The following is a 27,516-nucleotide window of genomic DNA, read 5'->3' on the forward strand; positions in this document are numbered from 1 at the left end:
TTTTTTTTTTTTTTTTTTTTTGCGGTACGCGGGCCTCTCACTGCTGTGGCCTAGGCCCAGCGTCCATGGCTCACGGGCCCAGCGCTCCGCGGCACGTGGAATCCTCCCGGACCGGGGCACAAACCCACGTCCCCTGCATCGGCAGGCGGACTCTCAACCACTGCGCCACCAGGGAAGCCCACGAAGCTTATCTTATATAAGCTTATATGACACGTGTTTTTCCATAAGGCACATCACAGCCTTCTTGTGCTTAGGAACACTAGGCAGCACTACACTTGGGGGTCCTTTTAAACAGCAAAATCAACAACAAAATGCACAAAAATGCAAAAAAAAAAATGGCACTAAATAAACACATTTGCGTACAGTAGGAAAGGTGAAACAAGAAGGCAGAGTGTCACCTTGTTCGACCTCAGCTGGGAACATGCGTGTCAGGTAACTCAAATTTTTTCACTACTCTGCACATATCCAAAATGACTGCAAGAGTGCCATGAACATTGATTTTAGTATTACAAATAAACTTCAGCAAGTAGGCAAATCCACAAAGACAGAATACACTAATATTGAGGGTCAACTCTATTTATAATACTGAAAGTTTAGAAACTACCTAAATGCCCGCCACATAAACATGAGTCAATATTACATGGTCATTAAAACCATGTTTTGAAGAGTATTGAATGATAATGAAAATATTCATGATATACCGTTCAGTGAAAACAGGCTGGATGGAAATCGACATGTATTTAAACTCAATTTTGTTTGTGTGTATATGTGTAGTATTTCACTGATTTTTCTTTCTGTATACTTTTCTGTGTTAAAAATGTTCAACAATGAATAGATATATATAGTAATCTTATAATACATAAATAAAAGGTTGGTGATAGGTATCTCCTGCTTTACAGTCCAACGTGAAATGATAAAGGAAGATGGAGAGGAAAACCTGGGAAATCATGACAGCCACTTGGCACAGTCTGAATCACACTCCTCAAGCAGCTCTCCAGAAGCCCACTGGGAAGAAGGCCGAGAAGTCATCCCAACTTTCTTTAGTACCATGAACACCAGGTATTCTGTACTCTCTAAAATCACTGACAGTCGGATACGAGCTTTCCTTCTGGAAAGTCAATGTTGGCGTTCCTTTCAGGGGATGGCGTATCCTAACAGAATAGAGAATGTGGCATACCAAGCATCTGCTTTACTGTTCACCTTGCCTGAAGCAGTGGATGAGAAGGAACCGGATTGTGAGAGTACACTCGGTCAACAAGTTTTAGCTTGCTTTGGTGGATTATCTTTGGAAAATGATTGTATTAGACTGTGTTATAATAGAAGAACAGTCACTGGGGCATATTTGTGAGATGAAGTTAAATGATTTGACCTACAGAGGGGCAGCTGTTTTCACGACTGCCTGTGAACTGCAGAGCATGCTAATGTTGTGTTTTCACTCTTTCCTCCTCTGTATCACCAAATTGTTTAGCTTTAGTGACATTGAACTTCTGGAAGACAGTGGCATTCCCACAGAAGCATTCTTAGCATCATGTTATGCTGTGGTTCCAGTATTAGGTAAGATTGCTGGATTTGCCTTAAATTCATAGTCTCTAGAATCTGTTTCACTGCAGTTATTTTGTAGTAGAAATATGCTGAACTATGTGTGCAGTGAGATGACCCTTCTTATCTACCTCTTCATATCACTAGGCACATATACTTAAAACTGTGCGACCTTAAGCATTATTACATATTTCTATTTCATTTCTAATTATGATTAATATTGACCTTAGAGTTGTGTAATGAAAAAAGGGAATTCTGTTTTCTAGAAATCTTACTTAAGAGCAAAAGTGAAAGTAGTTGAGGAACAGATCTTCAAATCTGTTGGTACTATGAAAAAACATTTTACCAGCTAAAACATTTTTCAGATTAAAAAAATATATATATATAACTTTATTTAAGTTTAAATTACATTTACTTTTTATAGAGCCAGTAATACCAGGAATTGTTAATGTGTTGAAATTGGCTATATAATCCACTTAACTCTGTATCTCTTTTTTAAATCAAGGTATATCTTGCATAGAACTTAACTGTTATAATTCAGTGAGTTTTGACACATGCATCTACCTATGTAATCCACACCTCTATCAAGGCAGAGAATGTTTTCATCACCCCAGAATGTTCCCTATGCCAGTCAGTCCACAACCTGTCACCCAGCCCAAGGCAACCATACTGATTTCTGTCACCATAGATTAGTTTTGCGTGTTCTAAAATTTCACATAAGTGGAATCATGTTACGTACTCTTGCATTATTATACTCTTGATAGTGTAATGTTTTCACCTTTGTTGTTACATGTATCAGTAGCTCATTCCTTTCTATTGCTGAATAGTATTCTATTAAGTGACTATACCCCGTTTTGTTTATTCATTCTCCTACTGATAAACATTTGGGTAGTTTCTTGTTTGGGGCTATTATAAGTGAAATTGCTCTGAACGTTTTTGTGTCTGTGGGCACATGTTTTCATTATTGAGTAAACACCTAGGGGTGGAATTGCTGATTCATAGGGTTTATACATGTAATTTCATAAAGAGTGGTTGTACCGTTGTGTACTTCCAATAGCAAAATATGAATATTCTGGTCGCTTCACATCCTCACTAGCACTTGGTGGTGTCAGTATTTTTGGTTTTAGCCATTTCTGTGAGTGTTTGGTGGTATCTTGTGGCTTTAATTTGTATTTCTCTGGTGACTAATGATGTTGAGCACTTTTTCATATGGTTATCGACCTTTGCTATCTCTTCCATTGTGAAGTCTGTTCAAATCTTTAACCTATTTTTAAAAGTTGGTTAATTTTCTTTTTATTATTGAATTGAAAGAGTTCTTTGTATGTTCCGAATAACATTTCATTGTAGACATACTCATTATGAATATTTTCCCCCAGACTATGACTTCATTTCTTTTCTTAATGATGTCTTTTGAAGAGCAGGGTTTTAAATTTTCATTAAATCCAATTTATCTATGTTTTCTTCTTTTATAGTTAGTGCTTTCAGTATCCTAAAAGATCTTTGCTTATCCCCAAGGTCATGAAGATAGTCTTCTGTGTTGTCTTCTACACTTTTTATTTTTGATTTTAAGTTTACATCTGTGATCCATCTTGGAATCAGTTTTTTATGTGGTGTGAGGTAAGGGTTGAGATTCCTTCTTTTTTTTTTTCCTTTATCTGGTTGTTTAAGAACCATTTGTTGAAAAAGTATCTTTTTTCCCTTTTATATTACCTTGGCAGCGCTTTGAAAACCAGTTGACCCTGTAAGTGTGGGTCTATTTCTGGACTCTCTTTTGTTTCAACCATCTGTTTTTTTTTCCTCATCCTAGTATTATAGTATCTTAATTACTGTGTAAGGCTTGAAATCAGATAATATATTCTTCCAGTTTTGTTCTTCTTTTTCAAGATGTTTTGGCAATTCTAGGTCCTTTGCATGTCCATATAAATTTTAGCTGTTAAAATGAATGTCAATATTATGACATAGTATGAGTGTGTTTCATGTTTGGTAATTGCAATCAATGTTGCTTTTGTTGTGGTCATCCATTTACAATGCTTGGTGTCAGTTTATTTATCTCTTGTAAAAATAAAATACAGTGTGTGTGGTGGGGGGGGAAAGGAAGAATCATGGGCCATGCATGCTTCCCATTACTTTAAGGGAAAAAGCAAAGCTGCCCATCCCACTAATTCAACCCCAGAGAGGAAGAAGAGCCCTGATACAGATCAAAGAGAAAAACTAAGACCGTATCCAGGGGTCAGTGTACTAGAGTGGACCTTTCCAAAGATGTGTGGAGGGTATCAGAGTTCCCATCCTCCTTCCACGACTCCTCTTCACTCTCCTGGATAGGATAAGCAAGGACAAAGTGGAGCCCACAGAGTAGGGGGACATGCAGGTGGCTTCCACATGGTCCAGTTGGCCAAAGAAAGGAGAGTCTATATACACACTGGGACTAGAGGTTGAAGGGGATTTTTTTTTCCTGTAGGATTCCTGGGACCATACATTCTTTGATAAGCATGTATGACAGTAGGAGGCAGGATAGAATAGCAGTCTGATGGGAGAGCTACAAGGTAACTCCAATTCCACCCTACACAGTAGTTATGGTCAATAATACAAGTTATCCCTCTTATCATGAAGATGCCAGGAGTCTTAAGTCTTAAACCTTAAAATCAGAGAAATCATAAATATTTCTCTGTATAAATAAAAATAAATCTCATTACATATATCCCAAACATACACAGAAACAGAAAAGGACTATGGTTTAGGAATAAAAAAAGGAGTAAGATAGTAAAATGCAGTATTCTGATAAATGTACTGGTTTTCTGTACTAAGCCAGTAAACCACTCAAAACTTAGTGAGAGTAAGTAAAACATAAGTACTACCAACTGATTTTTTTGAATAGATAGAGGCATTTCTGAATAAGACATACTGTATTATATAAGACACAAAAGAGAGCTTATTCTATGTGTCCCATTGTGATTTTTTTTTGAAGTAATGAATCTTGAAAACCTTTCAATAAACATATATGATTTTCTTACTATTTCTTTTAAAAAAATCCTGTTTTTTTAGGATTTTTTGGATTAGGATTACATTGAATCTGTAAACCAATTAGTAGGAAATTGACATCTTAAACAACATTGAGTCTTCTAATCCATGAATGTGCTGTATCTCTCATTTACTTAGGTCTTCTTTATTTTCACAACAGTTTGTATCATGTAAAGGTCTTACACATCTTTTGTTAGGAATAACTTTTAGAATTTTATGTTTTTTTATGCTATCTTGAAAAGTATTTCATTTTCCAGTTGTTTATTAATAGCATATAGATACAATTGACTTGTACATTGAGTTGTTTTTTACAATCATGAATGAGTTAATTTATAAAATATATTTTTCTGTGTTTATTGAAATTATCATGTTTTTTTCTTGTACTCAATGTAATAAATTACATTGTTTGGATGAATTTAAGCCTGCTATCTTGCTGTCTGTTTCTACCATCTTGCTACTTATTGTCTGTTTGTCTCGTGTGTTCTTCCTTGTTTACTCCTTTCTTGATTTCCACCCAATTAATCAATTATTTTTTTGTATTCTATTTTATTTCCTCTTTTAGCTTTTTAGCTACCTATCTTTGTTCCTGCCTTTCTTTTGGATGAGTCAAGTATTTTTTAGAATTTTATTATATTTTCTCTTTTGGCTTTTTGGCTATACCCCTTTGTGTTACTATTTTTAGTTGCTCTTATCCAACAAAAATATTCAGACTACATATATAATTTTAAATTTTCTGGCAAGAATATTAAAATTGTAAAGCAAAACAGATAAAACTAATTTTAATAATGTATTTTATCTACTTGGTATATACAATATATCATCTGAACATGGAATCAATATAAAAGAATCATTATTGAGATATTTGGCATTCTTTTTTTGGTACTAAGTCTTTGAAATCTGGTATATATTTATACTTACGGCATATTTCAGTTTGGAATCGGTACGTTCCAAGGGCTCAATAGCCACACATCTACTGGCTACCGTATTGGACAGTGCAGCCCTAAGGATTACAATGCGCGTTCTAAACTTATAAGGTTATCCTCACCTGCCCTTAGGCCCTTATTATAGTTATTCACTTCAGAGCAGTGAAGTAGAAAAAAGCAATGACAGTGTGGCAGGAACCTTTGAAGCTTATGTTTAGAAAATGATTTAAAAGCAAAAAATAAAAGTTTGGCGGGGGGTGGGGGGGGGGCCTGTTAAATTCATTGCTACTATAAAAAATATTTTCCACTTGAAAAAATTGCTTTTTCAAAGATGTTTTCAATCTTTTCTTCTAGACAAACTTGGCCCTACAGTGTTTGCTCCTGTTAAAATGGATCTAGTTGGAAATATTAAGGTGAATATACTGGCTTGTCTCCGTGGAGACTGTATATTTGGAGGGAGTAGTTGCATGAAATCTCATTCAGAAACAAATGATTGTTGAGTTTTATACTCGGGATGAAAAGTATAGGCCAGCTGTAAGAACCTTTCTCAGAGGAAAAAATACTTTAAAAACAGTACTTTAAAACCCTAAAACTATTTAATTCTAGCTTAAGCCTAACAAGAATCCTCAAACAAATAAAACAGATTACTTGGAAAGCATAAGGACGAAGGTAAGAGAGGCTTAATTCATTTTGATTTCTTAGAGGCCTGGTTGACAAACTTAGGTCTCAACAGTAAACTGACTTGCTTGACAGCTTTAGCACTTTTAACTTAGGTTATTTCCCTGCTTCTCCTGCAGAAAGTAAATCAGAAGTATATAACCAACAAAGAGGAGTTTACCACACTCCAGAAAATAGTGCTGCACGAAGTGGAGGCCGACGTAGCCCAGGTTAGGAACTCAGCTACAGAAGCCCTCCTGTGGCTGAAGAGGTGAGGCAACTGGGGTGGGGCAGCAGTTGAAATCCAGCTTAGTTGAAATGTTACCCCTACCAAAAAAAATTGTTATGCAAAAGAGGCTGCTTCTGAGTGAAAGCTGTAACCCATGTATAGCCTTTTCTAGAAGGCCTGAAGAATAGAATATCGACTTTTTTTGGCCCCTGTCTTGATAGTGATAAACATTGTTAATATTAATAGAATATATAAGATAGGAATCATAAAGGACAGTAAAGCCGATTGGTTTGTCTTTAAGTCAGTGGATCACAAACTGTACTGGCACCAGATTCACCTGGAGGGCTTATTAAAGAACACAGATTGCTCCACCCAAAACCCAATTTCTGATTCAGTAAGTCTGGAGGGGTGCTCCAGAATTTGCATTTCTAACAAGTTCCCAGGTGATGCTGAAGCTGCTGGTGCTGGGACCACATTTTGAAAACCACTGTGTAGGTATTTCAGATAAGAAGCGTCTAGAGCAAGCTAAAGGGAAATCACAGGGAAGAGACTTAGAAAGGACTGCCATGTGACTTGACTTGTTTATTGCTGTGCCCAAGATACTACTGAAAAAGAAGCTGATGTCTGCCATTTATTCATACCCATTCAACATAAGTGAACTTTGAAAATAATATTTCTTCCTCTTTTTTGTTTTAGAGGTCTCAAATTTTTGAAGGGATTTTTGACAGAAGTGAAAAATGGAGAAAAGGACATCCAGACAGCCCTGAGTAAGTGTTATTTACATTTTGGTTGATTAATTGAATAGGATGTGGAATGGAGACCCCTGGAAGAGGAGATAGGGTGTGCTTTTCAAGATCTGATTTTGGTATTTTTCTATTTCATTATTATTAATTGTTTGTTTCTTATATGCTTTGTTAAAAAAGAACTCGAGATAGTGACCTGGTAGTCTAGATCTAACTTATTAAAAATCAGTATCTCTTAAAGAAGAGCTAAATTAATAGAAGAGCCATCTTTTAATCTTAATAGGAAAACCTAATATTTTTAAGAAGTCAGTTCTTCCTAAATGAATCTTGAGATAACTGTGTAGTTTTCTAAAATCTGTATCCAGAGGGAAGCTAGTTTTGGAGACCATAAAAGGGAGGGTGTGGGGAACCCTAGGTTTGCTCTGAAGTAAGATGAAGGGCTGGTCATCATCTTGTATTCCTCAAGTGCCCTATGTGCCCCATTTTTGTGGTGGTAGTTGAGACTCGGATGAAGGCCTTGGTCAAAGGAGATCATCCGACATCTCCAGCATCTTAATGCAGTGACTGGAACGTTGTAGGTACTTAATAAACATTGGGTGGGTGGGTGGATAGATGGATGGATCAATGCACCTGTCGGACCACTTTTGGAAAACATTGAAGACTTGGAAGCATCCTCATAGTGCCACTAACAGACTGGCTAAACTCTCAATCTTGGTCTCTAGGAAATCCTTCCAGGATGGGCATTGAGGTGAGCAGATGGGAGTGAGATTTCCATATTACTTTGAAGCCCTGTATTATTATGATGTAGAGAAGCACATGGTCAGGCTCTAGGCAGTCATGATTATAAATAATGAAATGAATGAGTTAGATACTTCTGCTGGGGAGGAGGAGCCAGTGTTCACACAGCATTTTATCAATGTCAGGGGTGAGTTCTTCCTTTTGTTAGTCCTCCCTTTGGGTCATGAATCTTGAGGGATCCTGCCCCTGTGTGATTTTCCCAGGCCTCCCTGTATAGAAACTTGCTGATGTGCCATGAAACAATAAAAGCTGATATTTCTGTAACACTGTATAAAAAATTTAGACAACCTAGTCCTCACATCAGTCCATTTTTACAGGTTAGGTAACTGAAATTCTGAAAGATCAAAAGACACGCTAAGACCACAAAGGATCTGAAGCAGGGTCATTTTGGGATCCTCAGCTGTAAGGTCCTCATTTCTCCCACAGAAGGTCTTCTCCACCATCCCTGAGCTACCTGCATTTTGGGGTTTCTCATACATCCTTGAATTTCCAGGACTGTCTCAGTTATATCCTCCCCTAAGTGTCCTGATTTCAGTATTAAAAATATATTCACCACGACTATTAGGACTCCCTAACCAGTCTCTATCAAACTTGATGACTTTGTGGAGTGATTAAGATCATGGGCTTTCTGGATAGGTGCCCTTAGGCAATTTACTTAACCTTTGTGTGCCTCAGTTTCCTCATCTGTAAAATGGGAATGATGACTTGATTTCCCTAATAAGATTGTAGTAAAGATTAAATAGATTTATGCATGTGAAAAGATTAGAAATTTGGTACATAATAAGCACTTAATAGAGGTTAGCTTCTATTGTTGTTTATATTCTCATCATCGTGACATATACAAAGTTGATAACCTACCAGAAAATGGGACTTATTTGTCCCAAATCACAAATGGAAAGTTACCAAGCTCAGCTACCAAGCCTGAAATTTCTCTCCAGACTGACTTCTTAGTATGGAAGTTTCACACTGGTAGGAAGACTCCACCACCTGCAGGAAATGCAGAAGATACGGGATTCAGCACTGTGTGCGTGGTGGACTCCACACGTCACAGGATGCTACTGCTTTCTGATGGCTGGCTGTGTGAGGGCAAGTGGGGAATGCTAATCTCATTACCCCTCTGCTGGAGCTGGGATTGAGGAGAACCCAGCTGCTTACCGGACACAGCAAGTGAAAAGAAAAGCTTTGCCCCTTGGAGGTGGAGAGACAGTTGAGGATATACCCTTTCTGCCCTGCCCCCATCCCTAATTCTGCCCCCCTTCCTCCCCTATCTTTTACTGGGTTTGAAAGCTGGGCCTAGAGATGTTGACTTTATGAAGAGAGAGGAGACTTGAAGGGCAAATGCTGCTTCAAAACTGAAATAATCACAGCCAGTCTCAGCTTTTCCTTCCTTTTCTTCCCTGCCGGACTGTTTTCAGTGGAAAGGAAAAGGGACCATAAATTTGAGATGTTCATCCTTGATGCTCAGGATTATTTCAGAGGTCTTCATGATTTAAATCATCTTTGCTTACCGGGATCCCTAGTTTCCTGCTGCTCTGCAATGTGGAGAGAGAAAGCTCCCCTAACCAGCCCCCTTCCCTCTAAACACAGACACAACAAGTTCTGTGCAAGCAAGTAAGAGAGGTTTATGAGAAATGTTTACACATTAACTATGCAGAACCCACAGGCTGCTTGTTGCCTATTTCTTCCGGATTGCTGGCTTCTTTTTTCTCATTTTGAAGTCACAGGCTTTATAAGCAGAACTGATATTTTATCTAAAATGAGATAGTTTAGGTATGTAAGTAAAAGAGTGGGTATGTGCGATTTTTATGCCACATACAGGCAAATTAGCTTGCATTTTTTATTCTGAAATTGAGTTTGAGTTATTGTAATAACAGCCACCGTTTATAGAGCACCCAGTGTTGGCATAACACTAGGTTCTCCATAAACATTTTATTTAATCTTCTGAGCACTCCCCTTTTACAGCAAGTACACTGAGGTTTAGAGAGGATAAGTACTTTCCCTAGGGTCTCAGATCTAGATCAGTGGTTCTCAGAGTGGTCCAAGGACAGCAACATCTTCATCACCTGGAGACTTATTAGAAATGCAGACTACTGGGTCCCACCTGACACCTGCTGACTCAGAAACTCCCGAGGTGGGGCCCAGCAAATGCGTGTGTTCACAAGTCATGCAAGTGATTCTAATCCATGCTCAAGTGTGAGACCCATTCATCTAGAGCTGGGATGTTGAAGCTCACCTGTCACTAGGCTACATTTGGTTATTTGGGAATTTTGACTGCATCTAAGTGATTATTAAATAAGCAGGAATAAAAGTACTGAAATTAGTTACCCATAGCATCAGTTAATTTTGCCTCCTTTTCATGATAATTGGCTGGTTACCCAATGGCTGAAAACTTTTCTTAACCTAGGAACAGCAAGACAATTAGTAGGGATAAAATAAGGATAAACCTTGGATGACACTCCCAAATTTGAAAACACTGCTTAAGAAAGGTTTTGAGGTAACTGCTCATAATTTTGGATAGTCTTAGTGGCTTTGAAAATGGGAGGTGATATGTAACAGTCCTAAATGACACAATGGAAGCCTTGACATCTATTAACTCTCTGGAAAATGCATGTATAGTCATTGTATTGCTGCAGTTCTGTGACCTAGAATGAGTTTTCAGCAATCGGAAGGAGGCCTTGGGCTTTATACTGCCCCCTTTTGCATCTGAGCCATCACCTGAATTCCCCATAACGATGATCAGAGTGGAATATTTTGGGTGGTCTCATGCCAAGAGCTGCTCTGAACTCTAGTGTCCTCTGACATTCTCTAGAGATCACTCTAAGGAAAGAGTTGGGTACACAAGGCAAATGTGTTTAATGGTCCACCCTGTAGCTGAGCCCCTCCATTCACAGATGCCACATCAAGAAGAGGCTTTGGAAAGCATCTTTGTAGGTGAAATGAAGAAAAGTTGCTCTGCCATTTCATGCACCGTTGTACTAAATATTATGTGTTCTGCACTATCCCCAGTGGGATAGCATATTGCCACATCCCTCACCTCGGAATGATTCCGTAAATGTCAGGTAAACATTAACCTAACCAAGATCTGGAGCACAGAATAGGAGAAAAAAAAAAGGTAGAGGAGGCTCACTTACGCATTTAATATGAAAGGCTTTCACAAACAAGGAGAGCTATATGAGAGAGATGAAGTTAGAACTCATAATCAGATATTTGACACCAAATCATAACTTGACTAATTATTCTGGAAGTACCGGGGAATGTGAATCAAGTCATGCCGTTTCCAGAACTATTAACAGCATGTGCTTCTAATGGCAGAATTGGCTTACAGTACAAGTTTTCTTCTCGATGGTGCCTGGAGGTAACAAAGGATATCTCTGGGTACTTGTTCCATCTCTGTCAACTGGTTATTGAGTTGGCTTTTCTCCATACAATTCATTTTGCCCAAAGCTTAGTCACTGTAAAGAACTTGGGGGTACTTTCCTAGTAGTAGGTTTTTTAAAATTATATCAGATATTTATCATTTGACCAAATATGTAAATACAGTACCATCTACTACCTCATAACCCCATTACTTCCAGAGAAGATCTTCATCCAGAATTTGTAGTTTATCGTTATATAATGAATGTTTTTATACTTTTACTATATATTTATGTGTCCACAAACAGTATCTAGTAATGTATTGCATGTTTTAAACTCATGTACATGGTGTCACATTATACACATTCTTCCTTTTTCACTCAGTAGTTTCAGATTTATTCACTGCTTATTCACTTTCAAACCTTTCTTTGTTCGTGATTCTTGCCTAAGGACTTCCTAGTTTAGCTCATTTGCAGAACTGAGATGATTGTCACTTCCTGAGCTCAGTGAATGATTGATTTCACCCTTTTCTGGCTTTGCTTGTCTACTTCTCAAGCTGCCTCCTAAGACTTAGATTTGCATTTCTCCTTTGCCCTCTCTACCACCCAAAGTAACTTTGCAAATTCTCACTAATTATAGATTTACAATAGAGAAACACTCTCATCTATTCTGTTCCTGGACAGAATAGCTATCCACCAACAGTAATGGAAAGGTAGTTCTTGTTCAGATGCTATGATAGGTTGAGGCATAATCTCTAAATACCTCATAGAAAGTTTTTGACTAACCATTAAAGAAGTCAAATCTGCATCTTTATGAATAGAATATGGTTGCAGTTTTTTCAGGATATGGCTGGGAAAAGGCACGTTTTTCGTTTTCATTATTTTGTTTTATCACAAAGAATAAACATTAGTTTTGTCAAAATGGTTTAATGTGACAAGAATGCCCCAAGTTCTCATTGCTTTTAGCTTTGTGACCTTGGGCAGGTAACTCTCTCTGGGTCTTCTATTTTTTCACCTGTAAGAGGAAGAGAATTGGGCAAGGTGATTGTCAACACTTCCTACTTAGAAATTTTGACTCAGTTTCTAAGGAACTGACAGATTTCAGAGAACTGGGAGAAGGGAATCATTTATGTCTTTCAGAGGCCAAAAATACTTCCAGATTATAGAACATGCATCATGATAATGAATGGGTATTATAGTGAAGATTAATGTATTTCATTATCAAATCTTCTCTGGGTAACCAAAATAGGTCAACGCTTAGACTTCATCCTAATTTAATGCAGCCTCACATGGCAGGGATATTTGCAGCCCTCGAAGTCAGCTAAAGACTTGGGGCAAGTCCTTTTCATTTATGAGTTTTATTTTATTTGTTGGTTTTCAATTGTGGAGGTGGTCTTCCTAGGCCTGAGTCAGGACCTGGCCTAAATTCTCTGCCTCCCTCTTCTCCCATTAGACTTACTGGCCCACATTTTGCCCAGTGGGACTCTTCTCTGGCAAGATGCAGGCACAGCAAGGAACAACTGCCTTCTCTAGAAGGGCTGGGGGGAGACACAGATCGTGTTGCTGTACAAACACTCTCCCTTCCTTAGACCAGGCTGCCCCTCTTACTTGGACTCACAGCATCCTTGTTTTCTTCCTGTCCCATAGAAGGGAGCATGGAGAAGGGTTTCTGGGCTTTTTTGAGTGGTTGACTTCACAGGCAAAGTGTAGGAAAGGCATAAGGCCCCTGAGGTTGGAGTAGCACTGGATCCAGAGCCCTTATAAACAGGCAGTTTGTCTGCCAGGTGAACTCTGGAGCCGAAGGCTCAGGGACCAGGACAGCGGTCAGCTGCATTTGCTGCATACCGTAAAGAAATACTGATCTCCTTTTACTTCCCTACCACAATTCCAAATCAGAATGATCGTGACTGTTAGTAGAAGAAAATAATACTGTCTGTATAGGAAAAAAGACTTAAGAGAATATACCTCCAGAATGCCCTCTGTGGTTACCTCTGGGAGGCATGATTATAGGTTTCTTTAGTTATTCCCTTTTTGCATTTTCCTGAACATTATTTGTGAAATCAGAAAAAAAGCAGTAAGTGTTATTTTAAACTACCACTGTGCCTCAGGTGGGAAGTTTAGAATCCTTGACACGGCATAAAAAAGGCCCTCACAGTTTGGCCCCAGCCCCAGTGATCTGCAGCCCTACTGGACTGTTCCCCCTTCATGCCACCATCTCTCACAACTCCATGTAGCTTTCTCTGTCTGCAGCCCCAGGTACCACCCTACTCTCTGCCCTATCCAGCCTTTGAGACTCCTTTGGAGAATTCTTTCTGTGCCCTTGCTCCCAGGCTGGATTCATCTCTCTTTCTTTTCCTGTAGCACTGGATAGAGATCTCTGTTATAGCAGTAGGCAGTTTGCATAACGATGATTTGTTAAAGGCTGGCTCTCTTATAAACCCATGAACTTCCTGAGGGCAAGGGACTGAGTTTAAATCACCCAGTGATCCCTGCTGCCTTGCACTTAGTAAGGGGCAGTGGTAGACTCGCACTCAATTCTTGCTGAATGGAGCAGCTGTTCCATCACAGATGTCTACGAGCAGATTGTAATGGCACTAAGTTTCATCTACTGATTTTTTTTTTTTTCTTAAGAAATTAAGATGTAGTCTGCTATAGTATACAAGACATTTTATTAATAATTATTAGGTGTACCTACTTAATAACAATTTGTAGAATGGGAGGTTTTTTTTTTTTTAGATGTTGGGGGTAGGAGTTTATTAATTTATTTATTTTTGCTGTGTTGGGTCTTTGTTTCTGTGCGAGGGCTTTCTCCAGTTGCGGCAAGTGGGGGCCAGTCTTCATCGCGGTGCGCGGGCCTCTCACTATCGCGGCCTCTTGTTGCGGAGCACGGGCTCCAGACGCGCAGGCTCAGTAGTTGTGGCTCACGGGCCTAGTTGCTCCACGGCATGTGGGATCCTCCCAGACCAGGGCTCGAACCCGTGTCCCCTGCATTAGCAGGCAGATTCTCAACCACTGTGCCACCAGGGAAGCCCCTCATCTACTGATTTTTAATGGCATTTAATACCTTACATGGATTAGGATAAAAAGAAAGAAAGTGTTCCCACTATACCTCTGTGACTCACCTCATGATGTTTTCCATGGACTGTACACCTTCTTACCAGCCCAGATGGCTCCTTAGACGGTTAGAAATTTGACTGTCTTACTGATTTACTGCAGAGGCTGTGCCTAGTATTTCCTGCCCGTCTGCACCCATACGCTAGCAACCCTTTCTTCACTAAGGTCTTAGATACCATCTAAAATGTCCCTGATAACATCTGTCTCCTTAGAGAATCAGATAGGTTTTAAGTGTGGCTTACATTGAAGACTTGTATCTTTGACACTGTCTTAGCCTACAGACTGTTCTCCTAAGAAAAAGATTGAATTTAATCTTGATTTCTCCTTTAGGCTATTTCTAAGAGCCCTTTGTGCCCTTGAATTTATTGATTTTTATCATTTCTGCTTTAGCTTCACCACACTGGATGCTGGCATTTCAACCCATTCCTAAAACTTTAGATAGCCAGCGAAACCTGCTGTTAGAATTCAAACGTACAGTCTTCTTTTATACAAAATATAATGTATTTTATGCAAACTTGAATTATGTAAAATTGATACATGGTATGCTAAAAGTATTAATAAAGCCTCACCCAAATTTTAAAAATAGAAATTGACAAGAATTACATCATTTCAAAGCTAGAGAGCTTGAATAAATTGTAAAGTGTTCAAGCTACAGCCACATGGCAGTGCTGTTTTGCCCAGTAAAATGCAGATACCTGATGTTCTTTGGCAGTATTCTGTGAACCACACTGCTTTTTACTGCATAGGAGCCTGTGGTTGTGGATTTGGTGTCTTTTTTTTTTTGTTATTTTAACATCTGCTCTTGTTATAATTTAAAATGTCTTTATATCCTATTACAGTGTCGCCCAAGCATTGATTAAATGGTTGATGGTGGTGCTTGTACTGGTGTTGAAACTAGCCCATGAAAATAAATAAGTTTGGAATAAAATTTAGATGTGGTAAAACATGATAAAGAAGGTCAGACAACCCCTATGATACTCTGTGCTGTAATTTAGGAGTGTGAGGACTCTGTAGACCACTGGAGATGATACTGAGAAAATAAAATGGAGCATTGAAATAAAAATGCACTGTGGTGATGTAGAGCTGTGCCCTCCTGAGAACGCATTTATTCCTGTGGAAAAATCAGTTTTGAATTTTGCATATATTGAATTATTCAAAGCCTTCAGGAACACATCCCTTGCATAAAATACAGTCATCTTGTTCTCGAGATTTTTTTTTGGTAATTAAAATTATTATATAGCAGTTTTTAAATCTCCTTTTAAAAAAACTCACTGGGACAAAAATAATAGGTTTTTATCTTTAAAGTCTAGAATGTGAATGACTTTTATCAATAGGCCTCACCATTTACTTTATATCTACCTTAATAACTTCAAGCTGTTCTTTCCATAATAGTTTTAAAGGTTCTTTCCATAAAAGCTTTAAAACTGTATATCCAGGGTCATAGGGACATCTAGGACAAGCATTTGACATCCCAGAATAGAATGTTAGAATTGAAGAGAACCTTAGAGTTCATTTTACAAAGAGGGAAACAGATGGTTAGAGAGGTCAGCTAAGGGACTGGCTCAGGATCACACAACATTTCAAAGAACTGCATTTTTATATTTTTATAGTGTATTTTAAATTGTATTTAGTTTCTATATTACAGTATCTTTTCCTCCCTCTTTACTTCCTTATATGTATTGAATTTTCCAACCATGATAATAAGCTGAAGTTGAGATATGACAGAGGGTAAGAGTGGAAATACCAATTTTTCTTTAAAAAATAATCTCTGTAGGCTTTTTTCCTACTCAAGACTTTTGGGGTACATAATCTCATAATTCAGCTTTTTTTAATCAGTTTCTAATACCAATAGGAATGTGCTACTACATACATTAGAAAGGACATGATACAAATAGCGCATCAAATTCTGATGAAATTGTTCCTCACCGAGTTTTTCTTCTTTTCAAGATAACGCATATGGTAAAACATTACGGCAACACCATGGCTGGGTAGTTCGAGGGGTTTTTGCGGTAAGTAATCCTTCCCTCCTAATGTTCTGATGGTCACAGCAAGGTGTTTTGTTTTGCTTTGTGTGTGTGGTGTTTCTGTTTGTTTTTGAGAATAAGAACGAAATATTGCTTATTTCATTTAAGTCTGTAGGTCTTTGTTGTATGGAAATGTTGGCAATAAAAAGTAAGAAAAGACTGTTAGAATGTGCTTCACCTTATCTAGTTCCAGTGACCCTGAGAAGATTTGTCTCAGAAGTGGTTGCCTTCTGATGTGGTAGTAAAGAGTGTCAGTGTAGAGATAGGCAGGAAGCTGTCGAATGCTCACCATTGAGGGGAAACGAGTGGTGGTTTGAAGCCCATAGCTCCCTCTGCTGCCTGTTAAAGTCAATCCTGTTCATTCTCAGATTTTAGTCAGGTTTTTTTCCCCTAAATTGAATTTTGTCTTGAATATTAACTGACCTGGATTGCCAGTGGCTAGGACTAGAAATATCTTCTTACCCAGTTATTTTCTTTATGGAGGTGTTTGTATTCATATGTTTGGGCTCCTGTTAGCTACCGCTCCTTCCTTCCCTGCGTGACCTAGGAAGAGCACACGCCTGAGAATCATAGTCCCCCGGACAAATCACTGAGCCTGCTTTGTAAAATAGAAGGAGAAGATGGCCCCTTTATGTCAGCAGTAATACTCTGTTATTCTCTCATCTGGGGAGAGGTCAGCCTTAGTCAGGTGCAGCCATGAAAAGGCGGAGCCTCATGTAGTGGTACAGTAGGAAATGTCATAGAATATGAGTGTTGTTTGGAAGGTCGGGGGATTAAACATACCCTTGCAGATGATGGTCTTTTACTAATTTAAAGCATGGGAGACATCGTTTGCCTAAGGTAAGAACTGTTCAGGTCATGATTTACTCGGAGGCAGGTAAAGAAAGTGGGAAGAATTTACCGTGGAAGAAATCAAATTTTAGTGAAAATGAAACATTTTTGAAAGCATAGAGGTGACTAGCTCTATGTCCTGCTGTTCACTGGAATAGGAGCCAGACCAGTTGCAGCCACTGACTGCCCACACTTACCTTCAGTGCATGTTTAATAACATAATAATAGTTACCATTTGGCTGTTGGACACTTACTGTGTATCAGGCACTGTGCCTGGCACTTCTGTGTTCACTATCTTTGGTAATCCTCAGGATTAACTCCCACTATTTTACAAGTTCAGAACTGTTTGTTCCAGTCCCAGAGTGAGGCAGTGGCAGAGTCCAGGTCTAAACCCAGATCTGCTGTCTCCGAGGCTGGTGCTCATCCCACACATCACAGCTCTCCACAGTGAAGACAGAATAACTGAGAAACTGCTAGTGAGAAATTAGGCAAAGGATGCTGCCGCATTCATCAGTCTCCCTGAGTAAATACTGTGATTGCCTACAGGTACCTTGGTGAGGTGACAGAGCATAAAAACACTGAGCTGCACCATTTATAAGAAGCATAAATGTGGTTTGGGGTTGTTTTATTTTTTCAGTATAGAGGGCAGAGTTTAATCCTGAAATATTATTGATGATCCGAGATGTTGCCAACAAGAATGAAGCTATGGCACAAAATTTATCATAAGCATGAGTCTTTAAAAGAACATTTTAACTTACAGGATGTTTCCCAATATATAGTAATTTAGACTCATTGTAAAAAAAAAAATTTTTTTAATTATGGAAGAATAGAAAGGGTAAAAATTAAAATTGTCCATAATCTCACCACTCTATAATAAGGATTTTTAACATTTTTGTGTTTTACCTTCTCAGCTCTTATTTTCATATACTTTTACATATCCTCTTCAATATGGTCCTATTTCATTTCATATATTTATATAAATATCTACTTATAGATACTTATATTTTTATATTTACATGTTTGTTTTATGTGTATAATTACCTTTATTTTGTATACCTACTCTGTATATGCATATAAATTTTTTTGACGTTTAGCTGGTTGTATAATTTTGTATTCTTTTTCTCCACTTTTTAACTTTTTATATTTTCTAGTTTTATTGAGAAATAATTGACAGACATTACTGTATGTCTAAGGTGCACAGCATGACGGTTTGATTTACATGCATTGTGAAATGCTTACCACAATAGCTTCAGCTAACATCCATCTTCTCATATAGATACAATTCAAAAAAAAGAAAGGAAAAAATTTTTCTCCTTGTGATGTGAACTCTTAGAATTTACTCTTGGAACAAGTTTGCTGTGTATCCAACAGGAGTGTTAGCCGTAGTCTTCCCCACTTATTTTTAGGGACTGCATAATATTTCCCTAGTATGGAGGTACCATAATGTATTTGCCCAAATCTCTGTGTTGGAAATTTCAGCTGCTTCTAAATTTGTTTTTACAGACAGAACAGCATCTGTTTTTATGCATTTTTGACTAAAACTGTTATTTCCTCAAAATACGTTCCTAGAAGTAGAATTGCTATGTCTAATACCAAGAAACTACAGCCACAACTTAGAATTGGAGCACTTACCATGCACTAGATGTTGTTTTAAGTGCTTTACTTACATAAAGTTATTAATCGCATAACTCTGAGGTAGGTTCTCTTATTTTCCCTGCTCATAGACAAAGAAACCGGAAACACATAGAAGTGAGGTAATACACCCAAAGTTACAGAGTAAGAACATTTTGAAGACTTGATATTATTGCCAATAGTTTTTCAAGTTGCTGGTTTTTAAGAAAATAGATTATGCTGAGCATTTGGCAACAGCCTTTTCAATAGAGGAGCTACCTTTCAGTGTCTCTCCTGTTATTCTCTAAGTCATCCCTACTTTGGAAAGTTTATTGAGTTTTCTAATGTTCTAATTAAAATTATCAGGGGCAAATTCATTTAACTAATCTTGGTTGCTCAGGGAAGTGGCTTTTACGCTCAAGGAATTTGACTTATTTACCAGACAAATAGTGAACTTTTATCTTCAAACAGTTACCGTCTGTGGAACTGATGGCCAGTCTAGGCTCTGCCTCTTTCTGTGGCTCCGTTTTGGCTTCATCTTCAGTTGAGTTCTGTTATTGTTTCCCAGATACACTCGGCTGCATCCCAGTCCACTAGGAGTCTTTGAGAAATCTGTAGTCCTGGGTTCCACTCTGGAGAAACTTTAAAAATTTTTTCTTTTACTTAAATATATATACGCAGAGTTTTGTTTTGCTTTTTATCACAGAGTCCAAAAAGGTTATAACAAAAAAATAGCAGTTTGTTCCATACTTCTCAGGCTCGCTAAAAGAGGCTGCCACTTTCAACTGCTTTGACTATTTCTTCCAATACCTCTGTAATTCTAAAACTATTTACTGTTCTTTGTGGACTTATCAGTGTTAATCACTGTTGATTTCTGTTATAGGTTAGAAATTAGCTCTCTTAGACCTTACTGTCGCTACCTCACCTCCCCTGCCTCCACCTTCCCTATATAATTATATCACAAGGTAACACTATGATGATGAGCCAGAATTCTGTGATTTTTTTCGTTCTTTCTTACATGAGGTTTACATTTTTCCCCGTACCATCAAATTTCTCAGATCACCATCATTCTGAACTCACGAATGTATCAGATTACCTGTATTTTTTTTCTTGGAGTGTGCCCTTCCAGCACTTTCTAAACTCTTCTTCCAGTCTAAATTGTTGTACTGCTATTGCCCTAGGACTTTTCTTCACAGGTTTTCCTATATTCCATCCCCACCTCACCCTAATTCCATTTCCCAAGTCCTATGACTTCCTATTTCTTGATCCAATCCCTTTTTTTGATGGTACCCAAACTCTAGTAACTTCCTAAGAAAGGGTGCAAGGGAGGTAAATTTTTGAGTTCCTGGAACTATCTTTATTCTGCCCCTTTTTTCCTAGAGTGTTGCTTTGGCTGGTGTAGAATTCTAGGTTAATAGTCATTTTCTCTCAGTACTCTGAAGGCATTCCTCTGATGTCCTCCAGCTTCCAGTGTTACTGTTGTAAAATCTAATGTGCCACTGTGTATAAACTGTTCCTCACCTCCTTCTAGATGCTTTTAGGATCTGTTCTTTATGCCCACATTCTAAAATTTCACCGTGTTCTCCTTTTGGTCTTTATCATTCATTCTGCTGAGCACTTGGATAGGTCTTTAAATCTGGAGACTCATATCCTTCAGTTCTGGGAGACTTTCTCACATTATATTTTTGGACAGTTGCCTTCCCTTCATCCTCTGCTCTCCCTGTACCCCTGTCATTACTTGAGTATTCATTACGTGCCAGGCAGTAGAATAAACACATCCTACATGTCCCATTAATCCCTCAAATGAGGAAAGTGCTCTCAGTCATCTTCTATAGATGAGGAAACTGAGGTTCTAGGAGTTTAATCACCTTGCTTAAATTCCTCAAGCTAATATGTAAAAGATTGGGGATTCAAGTCCAGGTCTCCTCACCCACGCCTGTGCTTTAACCACTGCATAATGCCAGTCACTTTCCGGTTGCAAAAAAGGAGAGGGTTGATCCTCAAAAGACTTTCAATATAAGGAAGCTCAGGGAAGCAACTGCAGAATGATTATTCAAGATTCCAAAAAGTCTCCAGAGAACTCAGCGGAGCCAAACCAGTAGGTGCCAGATAGCAGATTTTAGCAAGCTTAGGGAACAGTTGGCCTGCAAAGGGAGGGGAGCTATAAGGAGCTTAGGAAATCTTCCATCAGGGAAGCAGTGTGGTTGGTGGTGGAGTTGAAAAAGCATAGAGACGATTCTAAGTTCAGATCCCGGCCCTGGCGCTCACTAGCTGTGTGATGTCTCTCTGTCAAATAGGAATGTAAATTTTACAGGGTTCTTACAAAGATTAACTGGGATAAAATACGTTAAAGCATCAGTGTACAAGCAGACAACAAATGTTAACCCCCTTCCTTTTTAGAAAATATTCAAGACTACAAAGGAAATATCCATGTAGTGGGAAATAGGAGACATGCAAAGAAAGTACGTGGAGATGAGATACAAATAGGATGGTGAGGCGCCCTGCCAGGCTGGCCACGTGCCGACAAAGACTGTGGTAGCAGCACGCATGCAGGTCATCCTGAGCGCTCAGCCGGAAGGGGCTGGATCACTGTGAATGAGAAGGGAGCTTTCCTCAAACTGTTTTCCTCTCAGCATTCCCTGACTTGATGGGATTATGCATCCTGAAGACGGCCCAAGAACATACTTGCTTCTTCTAGCCTTAGTGATGTGGTGCTTGACACGTAATTTTCGAGTCCATGAGCTGAAAGGCTGTATGCCTTTTTTTTTCACTCTTGCTCCCCTCGGCTGTGTATGTGTGTGAGTGTGCGTGCACGCATGCGCTTGTGCATGAGTATAGTGTGCAAGAGAGCGAGCCGTGGTGCAGCTTCTCACGGGCAATTCTTTTGCAGTTAGCTCTGAGGGCAGCTCCATCCTATGAAGATTTTGTGGCTGCATTAACCATTAAGGAAGGCGACCACCAGAAAGCAGCTTTCAGTGTTGGGATGCAGAGGGACCTCAGCCTTTACCTCCCCGCCATGGAAAAGCAGCTGGCGATACTGGACACTTTATATGAGGTCCACGGACTGGAGTCTGACGAGGTGGTATGATGTCTGCAGGGCAGCGCCGCCTCCTAACTTCAGGGAATAAAGTTCGCTCAAGTGTTTCGTTGCCCTACTTAATTTCCAGCAGCAGCTTCAGTCCTCTCCAATCCCTTACTTGGGGGGATGGAGAGGAGGAGGCAAAGCCTAGTGCTTTTATGTATAATTTTTTAAATGCAGATATGTTTTGTGTGTTTAAAAATCAAGGTGCTATATATTCAGTTCAAAGGGCCTCCTGGAAACCAAATCATAGCTGTTACACAGACGCGAACGGCGAGTCATAAGAGCAGACTTGACAGATGAGTTTGTTAGTGTTGTGTTTTGGTTTTAGTTTTAATGGGCCACCCAAACCCAAGCTGAAAAAGAGCAATTTTTTTATCAAGGACTGTAACTCTTAGCCAGTGTTTCAATCAATTTAGAATTAGACTAAAAATTTAGAGGGAGCTCAGCCCCTTTGTTGAAGCTATTGAAATATAGAGTTTGCTATTCCTAGACGTCCTGCAAAGAATCCTCTTCTCTGTGGCTCTGTGGGCCAGAGGAGCCTGTGTAGTCAGTGTGTCCGGGACGTTGGTGTGACCAAGCAGTGCCATCCCTGTTTATGGGCCAGGAGACTGGCTCTGAAGAGATGAGTGGTATGTCCTAGCCCCGAGCTGGAGGACAGTATGGGAGGTGTGGGACAGGTCATCTGAGGTGACCCCTGTGCGGTGCACACCCTTTGCCAGCCTGCTTTCCTCGGCATCATCTCAGTTGGACATCAGAGCAAAACCGTGACATTCAGGGATTATTATTAAACTTCAAAAGTAAGGTGTATAGGTCGAGGGCTTTGCTCAGTCACACAGCCACTAAATAGAAGAGCCGCGTGATTTCCACGTGTGATCTGGACCGCCTCTGCATCAAAATCACAGGGAGCGCTTGTTGGAAAAGCAAATTCCCAGGCCTTACCTTGACCTGAAGAACCAGAATGGTGGGATTGGGACTCAGGATAATAAACCTTGAATTTGAATGAACTTCCCACCTATTCTTGTGCACACAGGGTTGAAGAGCTACGAGATTAAATTCTAGTTTACCGAATTCCCAGTCTTCTGCATGAACTAAATGATGTGTCCTTTTTTTCAAAGAGGAAGAGGCTATGGTTGAAATGAAGTAGTTAAAGGGAGAGTGAGAAATGGAGCAGGTTTACTCGGCAGGTTTCGTAACTGAGCCAGCAGGCCTTCAGGGACCACAGTTCTGAATGTGCTCTCTGATCGTCTTGGCTTTATCACCAGTGGTGCAGAGGAAGCTAAATGCAGCTGCTTATCTTATCTCAGAAGCTCTGGGACTGTGTCACAGCTTAAAGGTGGGATTTAAGCCTTTCACAAAACAACCTTGTGTAGGCGTTCTCCTGAAGAGTGTGACGCCAGGGCTGTGGCCCTAGTCTCTCAGTAGGCCAGGCTGCCAAGAGCGAGCGGCGGGGAGAGGCCATGGCTGCCCTCCCTGTCAGGGGCTACTCGCTTTAAGTAGCTGGAAGGGAAGCTCCCCGGGTAGAAGGTGAGTTCCTTCGAGGGGCACAGATGATGCTGTCCCGAGGGCAAAGAGAACCCTGTCCTTAGGTGAGAGATTAATGTAGGGAGGGGTATTGATTTTTTTTGTCTGTCTTTAAACAAATGGGCATTTATGATGCTCAAATTCACGAAGCAGATACTGTCCTCAGTAAGGACTTCTGGAAAATGCTTAACCTTTAGAAAAGCAACATCAAATATTTTAAGGCTAGGGAGAAAAAGGGTGCTAAAGTGATGTTGATTCTTTTGTATCTTAGCGCTTGCTGTTAGCAGCTGCTAAGGGGTGTATGTTGTCTTCTCCCATTCCCACGAGTAATTAGTGCGGACCTCCTCCTCTGGCTAGTGTGAACATGATGGCAGGACTAGGGGATAAGTTAGACTTCCTGCCCTTACAGAGCCTCCTAAAAGGGAAAAAGAAAAAGCCACCAGCCTTTGCTTTACCTTGAATGAATGCACATTAGACATTGCACCACTGGGTGGGGATGCTGCCAGGAGATTGTAAGCGTTGTGAAGCACGACCGTTCGCAGCAAGTGGTGGTGCTCCCCGACACCTCAGGAGAGCTGGTCTGGTCTCTGGGAGAGAGGTGGGCACACTGAAAATACCTCAGATTTTCCACCGAGGCTTTGAATACACACAGGAAGAAAGCTGCTCAGCACGGCCATCGCGCGGTTCTATAGGTACTGCCTTGGGGTATATGACCCAGTTTTCTGGGAAAGAAGGGTTTCACATTATCTGGGATCTTTGGGAACCCAGATCAGAGTAGCTTGAATAACTTGAATAAGTTGCATTACCTACTCAACACTTTTCCAACCCTACAGAAAGGGGGTAATGTTATTTGATAGGTATTTTCCTCACTGGAGCATATACTAAGTTTACCTAAGATGCGTAAAGCTCTGGAAATTGAACTTCATATTAGATGACAAATTCAACTTGGCCTGACGCTTGGCACGGTCAGAGCTTCCTCCTGGACCTGCAGTATTTGCTTCTCCATTTTATTTAAAGGCATAATGTGTGCTAATTGACATTTACTATCTAAGACGAGGACAAAGAGAAAAGATAAGGCTTTCTCTCCATAATCCTCTAAGATTCCTGGGACCTCTAAGCTTTCTTTCTCTGACAATGAGAGGAGATGGGAAAACGCTAGTATGTTTGTTGGTTGCTCAAACGTTTTTAGGATTCTCTTTCTAGAGTAACCTTTAGAGAGATCCTGAAGGAAAAGAAAAGGTAATGTGTCTTCTAACTAATAAGTAGCATTTGGACGACCTCCTATAAGGCACTTCCATACACATAATTTCATCATGTCTGCACTTCTCCCCACAGCAGAAGCCAGCCCTTACACTTAGTAGGGATTAATATATATTTGTCTAACTGAACAAAATCCTTTCAATGATGGCAAATTTTTTTTGTCCTTGAGAGCAGATTTGATTCATTATACCTAATCTTGACAAAAATGTTAAGTTAGAGGGATACCTTTTGGGGAAGAACCAACTTGTGACTCTGAGGTAGAAATGATTTTCTCATCACCTCTTGATCCAGCTCCTCAGGTAGTTCTAGAACTGGGGCTCTTGGAATGTTGAGCACATCAGTCCCCGGGGCATTGACTTTGAAAGGCAGCGTTTGTTAGGATGTGTAAGTAGTGGCTTCAGGTGCCTTGTCATCATTATTTGTGTGTCATTCTGAAAATAAATGCTCCCAAAATGTCACATTCCACGATGAGGGATATCTGAACTCCATAGTTCAGCCCTGCTGCTTCTCTCTCCTCTTCTGTTACTAATGATTGCGAACAGTGCCCCCATCAGAGCACCAAATCCGTCCCCTTTCTTAGCTGTTCTGCTCCATTCCTCAGCAGCAGCTTCTAGCACATACGTGGAGCATCTGGCACAGACCTAGCCAGGGTCAGGTGCCCAGTCAATGGGCATTCTCTTCCCCTCCCAGACTGCAAGAGCTTCTTAAAGAACCCCTGTTCCCATGTGTAGCTGTAAAGCAGGTGACCACATGGTGTGTAGCATCTAGGAAAGGTGATCTGTTATTAGATGAGTGCTGCTGGAAAGGTTTGCAGTCTCCTTTTGATTATTAATTCATCAAAAGTTAATGCTTTCAACTTTATATTTTCGGAAAAGTGTTTTTAATTAAGAAAAATATGTGGTAGGGACCAATAAATAAATTATACTCTTCTTTATTAAATTTGAAGTAAGGAAAAGAGCTGAAGGAAGAGGTATCTTATTAAGGAAACTTAATCTGATTGTGAAAGTCATATGTATGAAGAAACATCATTTAAGTCAGTAGGAAGAGTCAAAGGGTCATGAGCGATACAAGACGATGTGATTTTGGGAACTTCCTGAAACGCCACTTTTTATGTTTTTCTCTGCTAAACGACCACGTCCCATAAGAAGTTGGTTACATGATGGTGCATTTCTGAATCGTCGATTAAAATCAGTTGCTTCTGATATTAGCCATGGGTTTTATAACTCTTCAGCTTCCCTGCCCTTGTGTTTCATTTCTTTTTTTTAAGGTGAACTATCAACCTTTAAAAATTTTTTTAGATTTAGAACTTATAAGTACAGTACATTTTAAGACATTGTTCTGTTAGCTGAGCTAACATGTTTGGTCTTGGAGGGGCTGACTTCCATGCCGTGTGTGATCTGGTGGACTCTGTACATGAGCTTCAGTGTCTACGGCAGCCCGTGTCCCTGTGACATGCGCATAGAGTGCTTTACTTGGAAACGCACTCTGCTTCTGGGCGGCCCTCTGTGGTCTGCAGTTGCTTACCCGGGGGTTCATAAGAATGACAAAAATACCCACTAGCTGTCTAATAGTATTTTAAGACTGCTTATCTATTACAGGGGTGTTAGGGTCCTTTCAGCAATTCCATGAGCATACTGTTCAGTAGACCTCCTCTGGAAATGTCCCCAGTCCTATCCTGGCGCAGGCAGTAAGTAGCCTGCGTACAGAAGCCATTTGCATGATTTCTTGTTGCGCTGCTGCATTAAGGCACTTGGAAGCGATCCTCAGCGGTACGGTTGACGCAGGCATCGATCTTTCTTCTCCACTGTTTCTATATAGCTTTAAATTAAAAGGAAAAAACATACCACTGCTCTGCAAAGCAAAAGTTTTTAAAATTCTTCGGTTACCCTTTTTAATCACTTCTCTTTGAGCGTGAACAAATGTTTTCAGCTAAGCTATGTGAGAACACAACAGATCTTGCTTGTTTTAAGCACTGTCCGTTCTATTTTATATATTTTAAAGTGTGATCAGTATTTCTTCCCTGTACTTTATAAACAGAAACCACCCTGAAATGGTTGATACCCCTTGCAAAGCTGATCTCATCCACAGACTCCTGCGTATCTGTGTCTGTTTATAGGTGTATATGGAGTCAGTGGTGACAAGAAAGGTGATCTAGAAGTAATTCTGTTGCTTCCCAGAAGGCTAATGAGCCAGTCTCCTGTGGCATGTTTGATGCATGAATCCCTTTGTGTCATGACAATTTTCACTAGAATGTCAGTAAACAGCCCAACTACCTCACATGAAATTGGCTGTGGACAATCTGTGTCAGATGAGACATGTGTTAAGGTTGATTTAATCTGGTTAATAGATTGGACAAAATGATGTCTCTATAAAGAAGAAAGATGTTAGACCAGATGCCAAAGGCTACAATGTACATAGATTTCCTTGGGTTGCTTTTTTAAGTCAGTGTTTAATTCTACCCCCAGTATTCTCACCTCCATTGTTTGTGATCTCATAGATCCATGCGCTTTGAATATCTGTCACATGCAATCCTATGTTACCTGTTCTTGTCCTTTAGCATTTTGAATGAGCATCATAATGACAGTAGAAAGCAACAGTAGAAAGCAAGTGTCCAGTGGTTTGTTGATCCCTTAATTTTAATGGACCTTTACTTAGAATATAATGTGTTGGAGCCTTTAAGGATCAACTGATAAATGAGAATTTCATGTTTAGGTTTCATGTAAAACTCTGTCCAAGTTCTAACTCTGTATCTTGTGGGGAGGGGGAACAAGGGAGGGATTTACTTTTTTTGCAAAAATATTTGAAAACATCTG

At 39.6% G+C, this 27,516-nt stretch overlaps 1 protein-coding gene across 1 annotated transcript in view; it reads left to right on the forward strand.

The window, feature by feature from the left end:
• Window positions 1-27,273, forward strand: part of PLEKHA8 (pleckstrin homology domain containing A8) — a 73,664-nt gene extending 46,391 nt beyond the window's left edge. The window contains exons 9-14 of the mRNA XM_024755064.1: window positions 1,469-1,554; window positions 5,835-5,893; window positions 6,278-6,408; window positions 7,063-7,133; window positions 16,322-16,383; window positions 21,731-27,273. Coding sequence (XP_024610832.1) covers window positions 1,469-1,554; window positions 5,835-5,893; window positions 6,278-6,408; window positions 7,063-7,133; window positions 16,322-16,383; window positions 21,731-21,928 — 607 coding nt within the window. The 3' untranslated portion in view covers window positions 21,929-27,273. The remainder of the gene's footprint in view (window positions 1-1,468; window positions 1,555-5,834; window positions 5,894-6,277; window positions 6,409-7,062; window positions 7,134-16,321; window positions 16,384-21,730) is intronic.
• The last annotated feature ends 243 nt before the right edge of the window (window positions 27,274-27,516 follow it).

Source organism: Neophocaena asiaeorientalis, unplaced genomic scaffold (assembly GCF_003031525.2).
Source record: "Neophocaena asiaeorientalis asiaeorientalis breed wild unplaced genomic scaffold, Neophocaena_asiaeorientalis_V1.1 scaffold36, whole genome shotgun sequence".
In the NCBI taxonomy this organism is placed as follows: domain Eukaryota; kingdom Metazoa; phylum Chordata; class Mammalia; order Artiodactyla; family Phocoenidae; genus Neophocaena; species Neophocaena asiaeorientalis.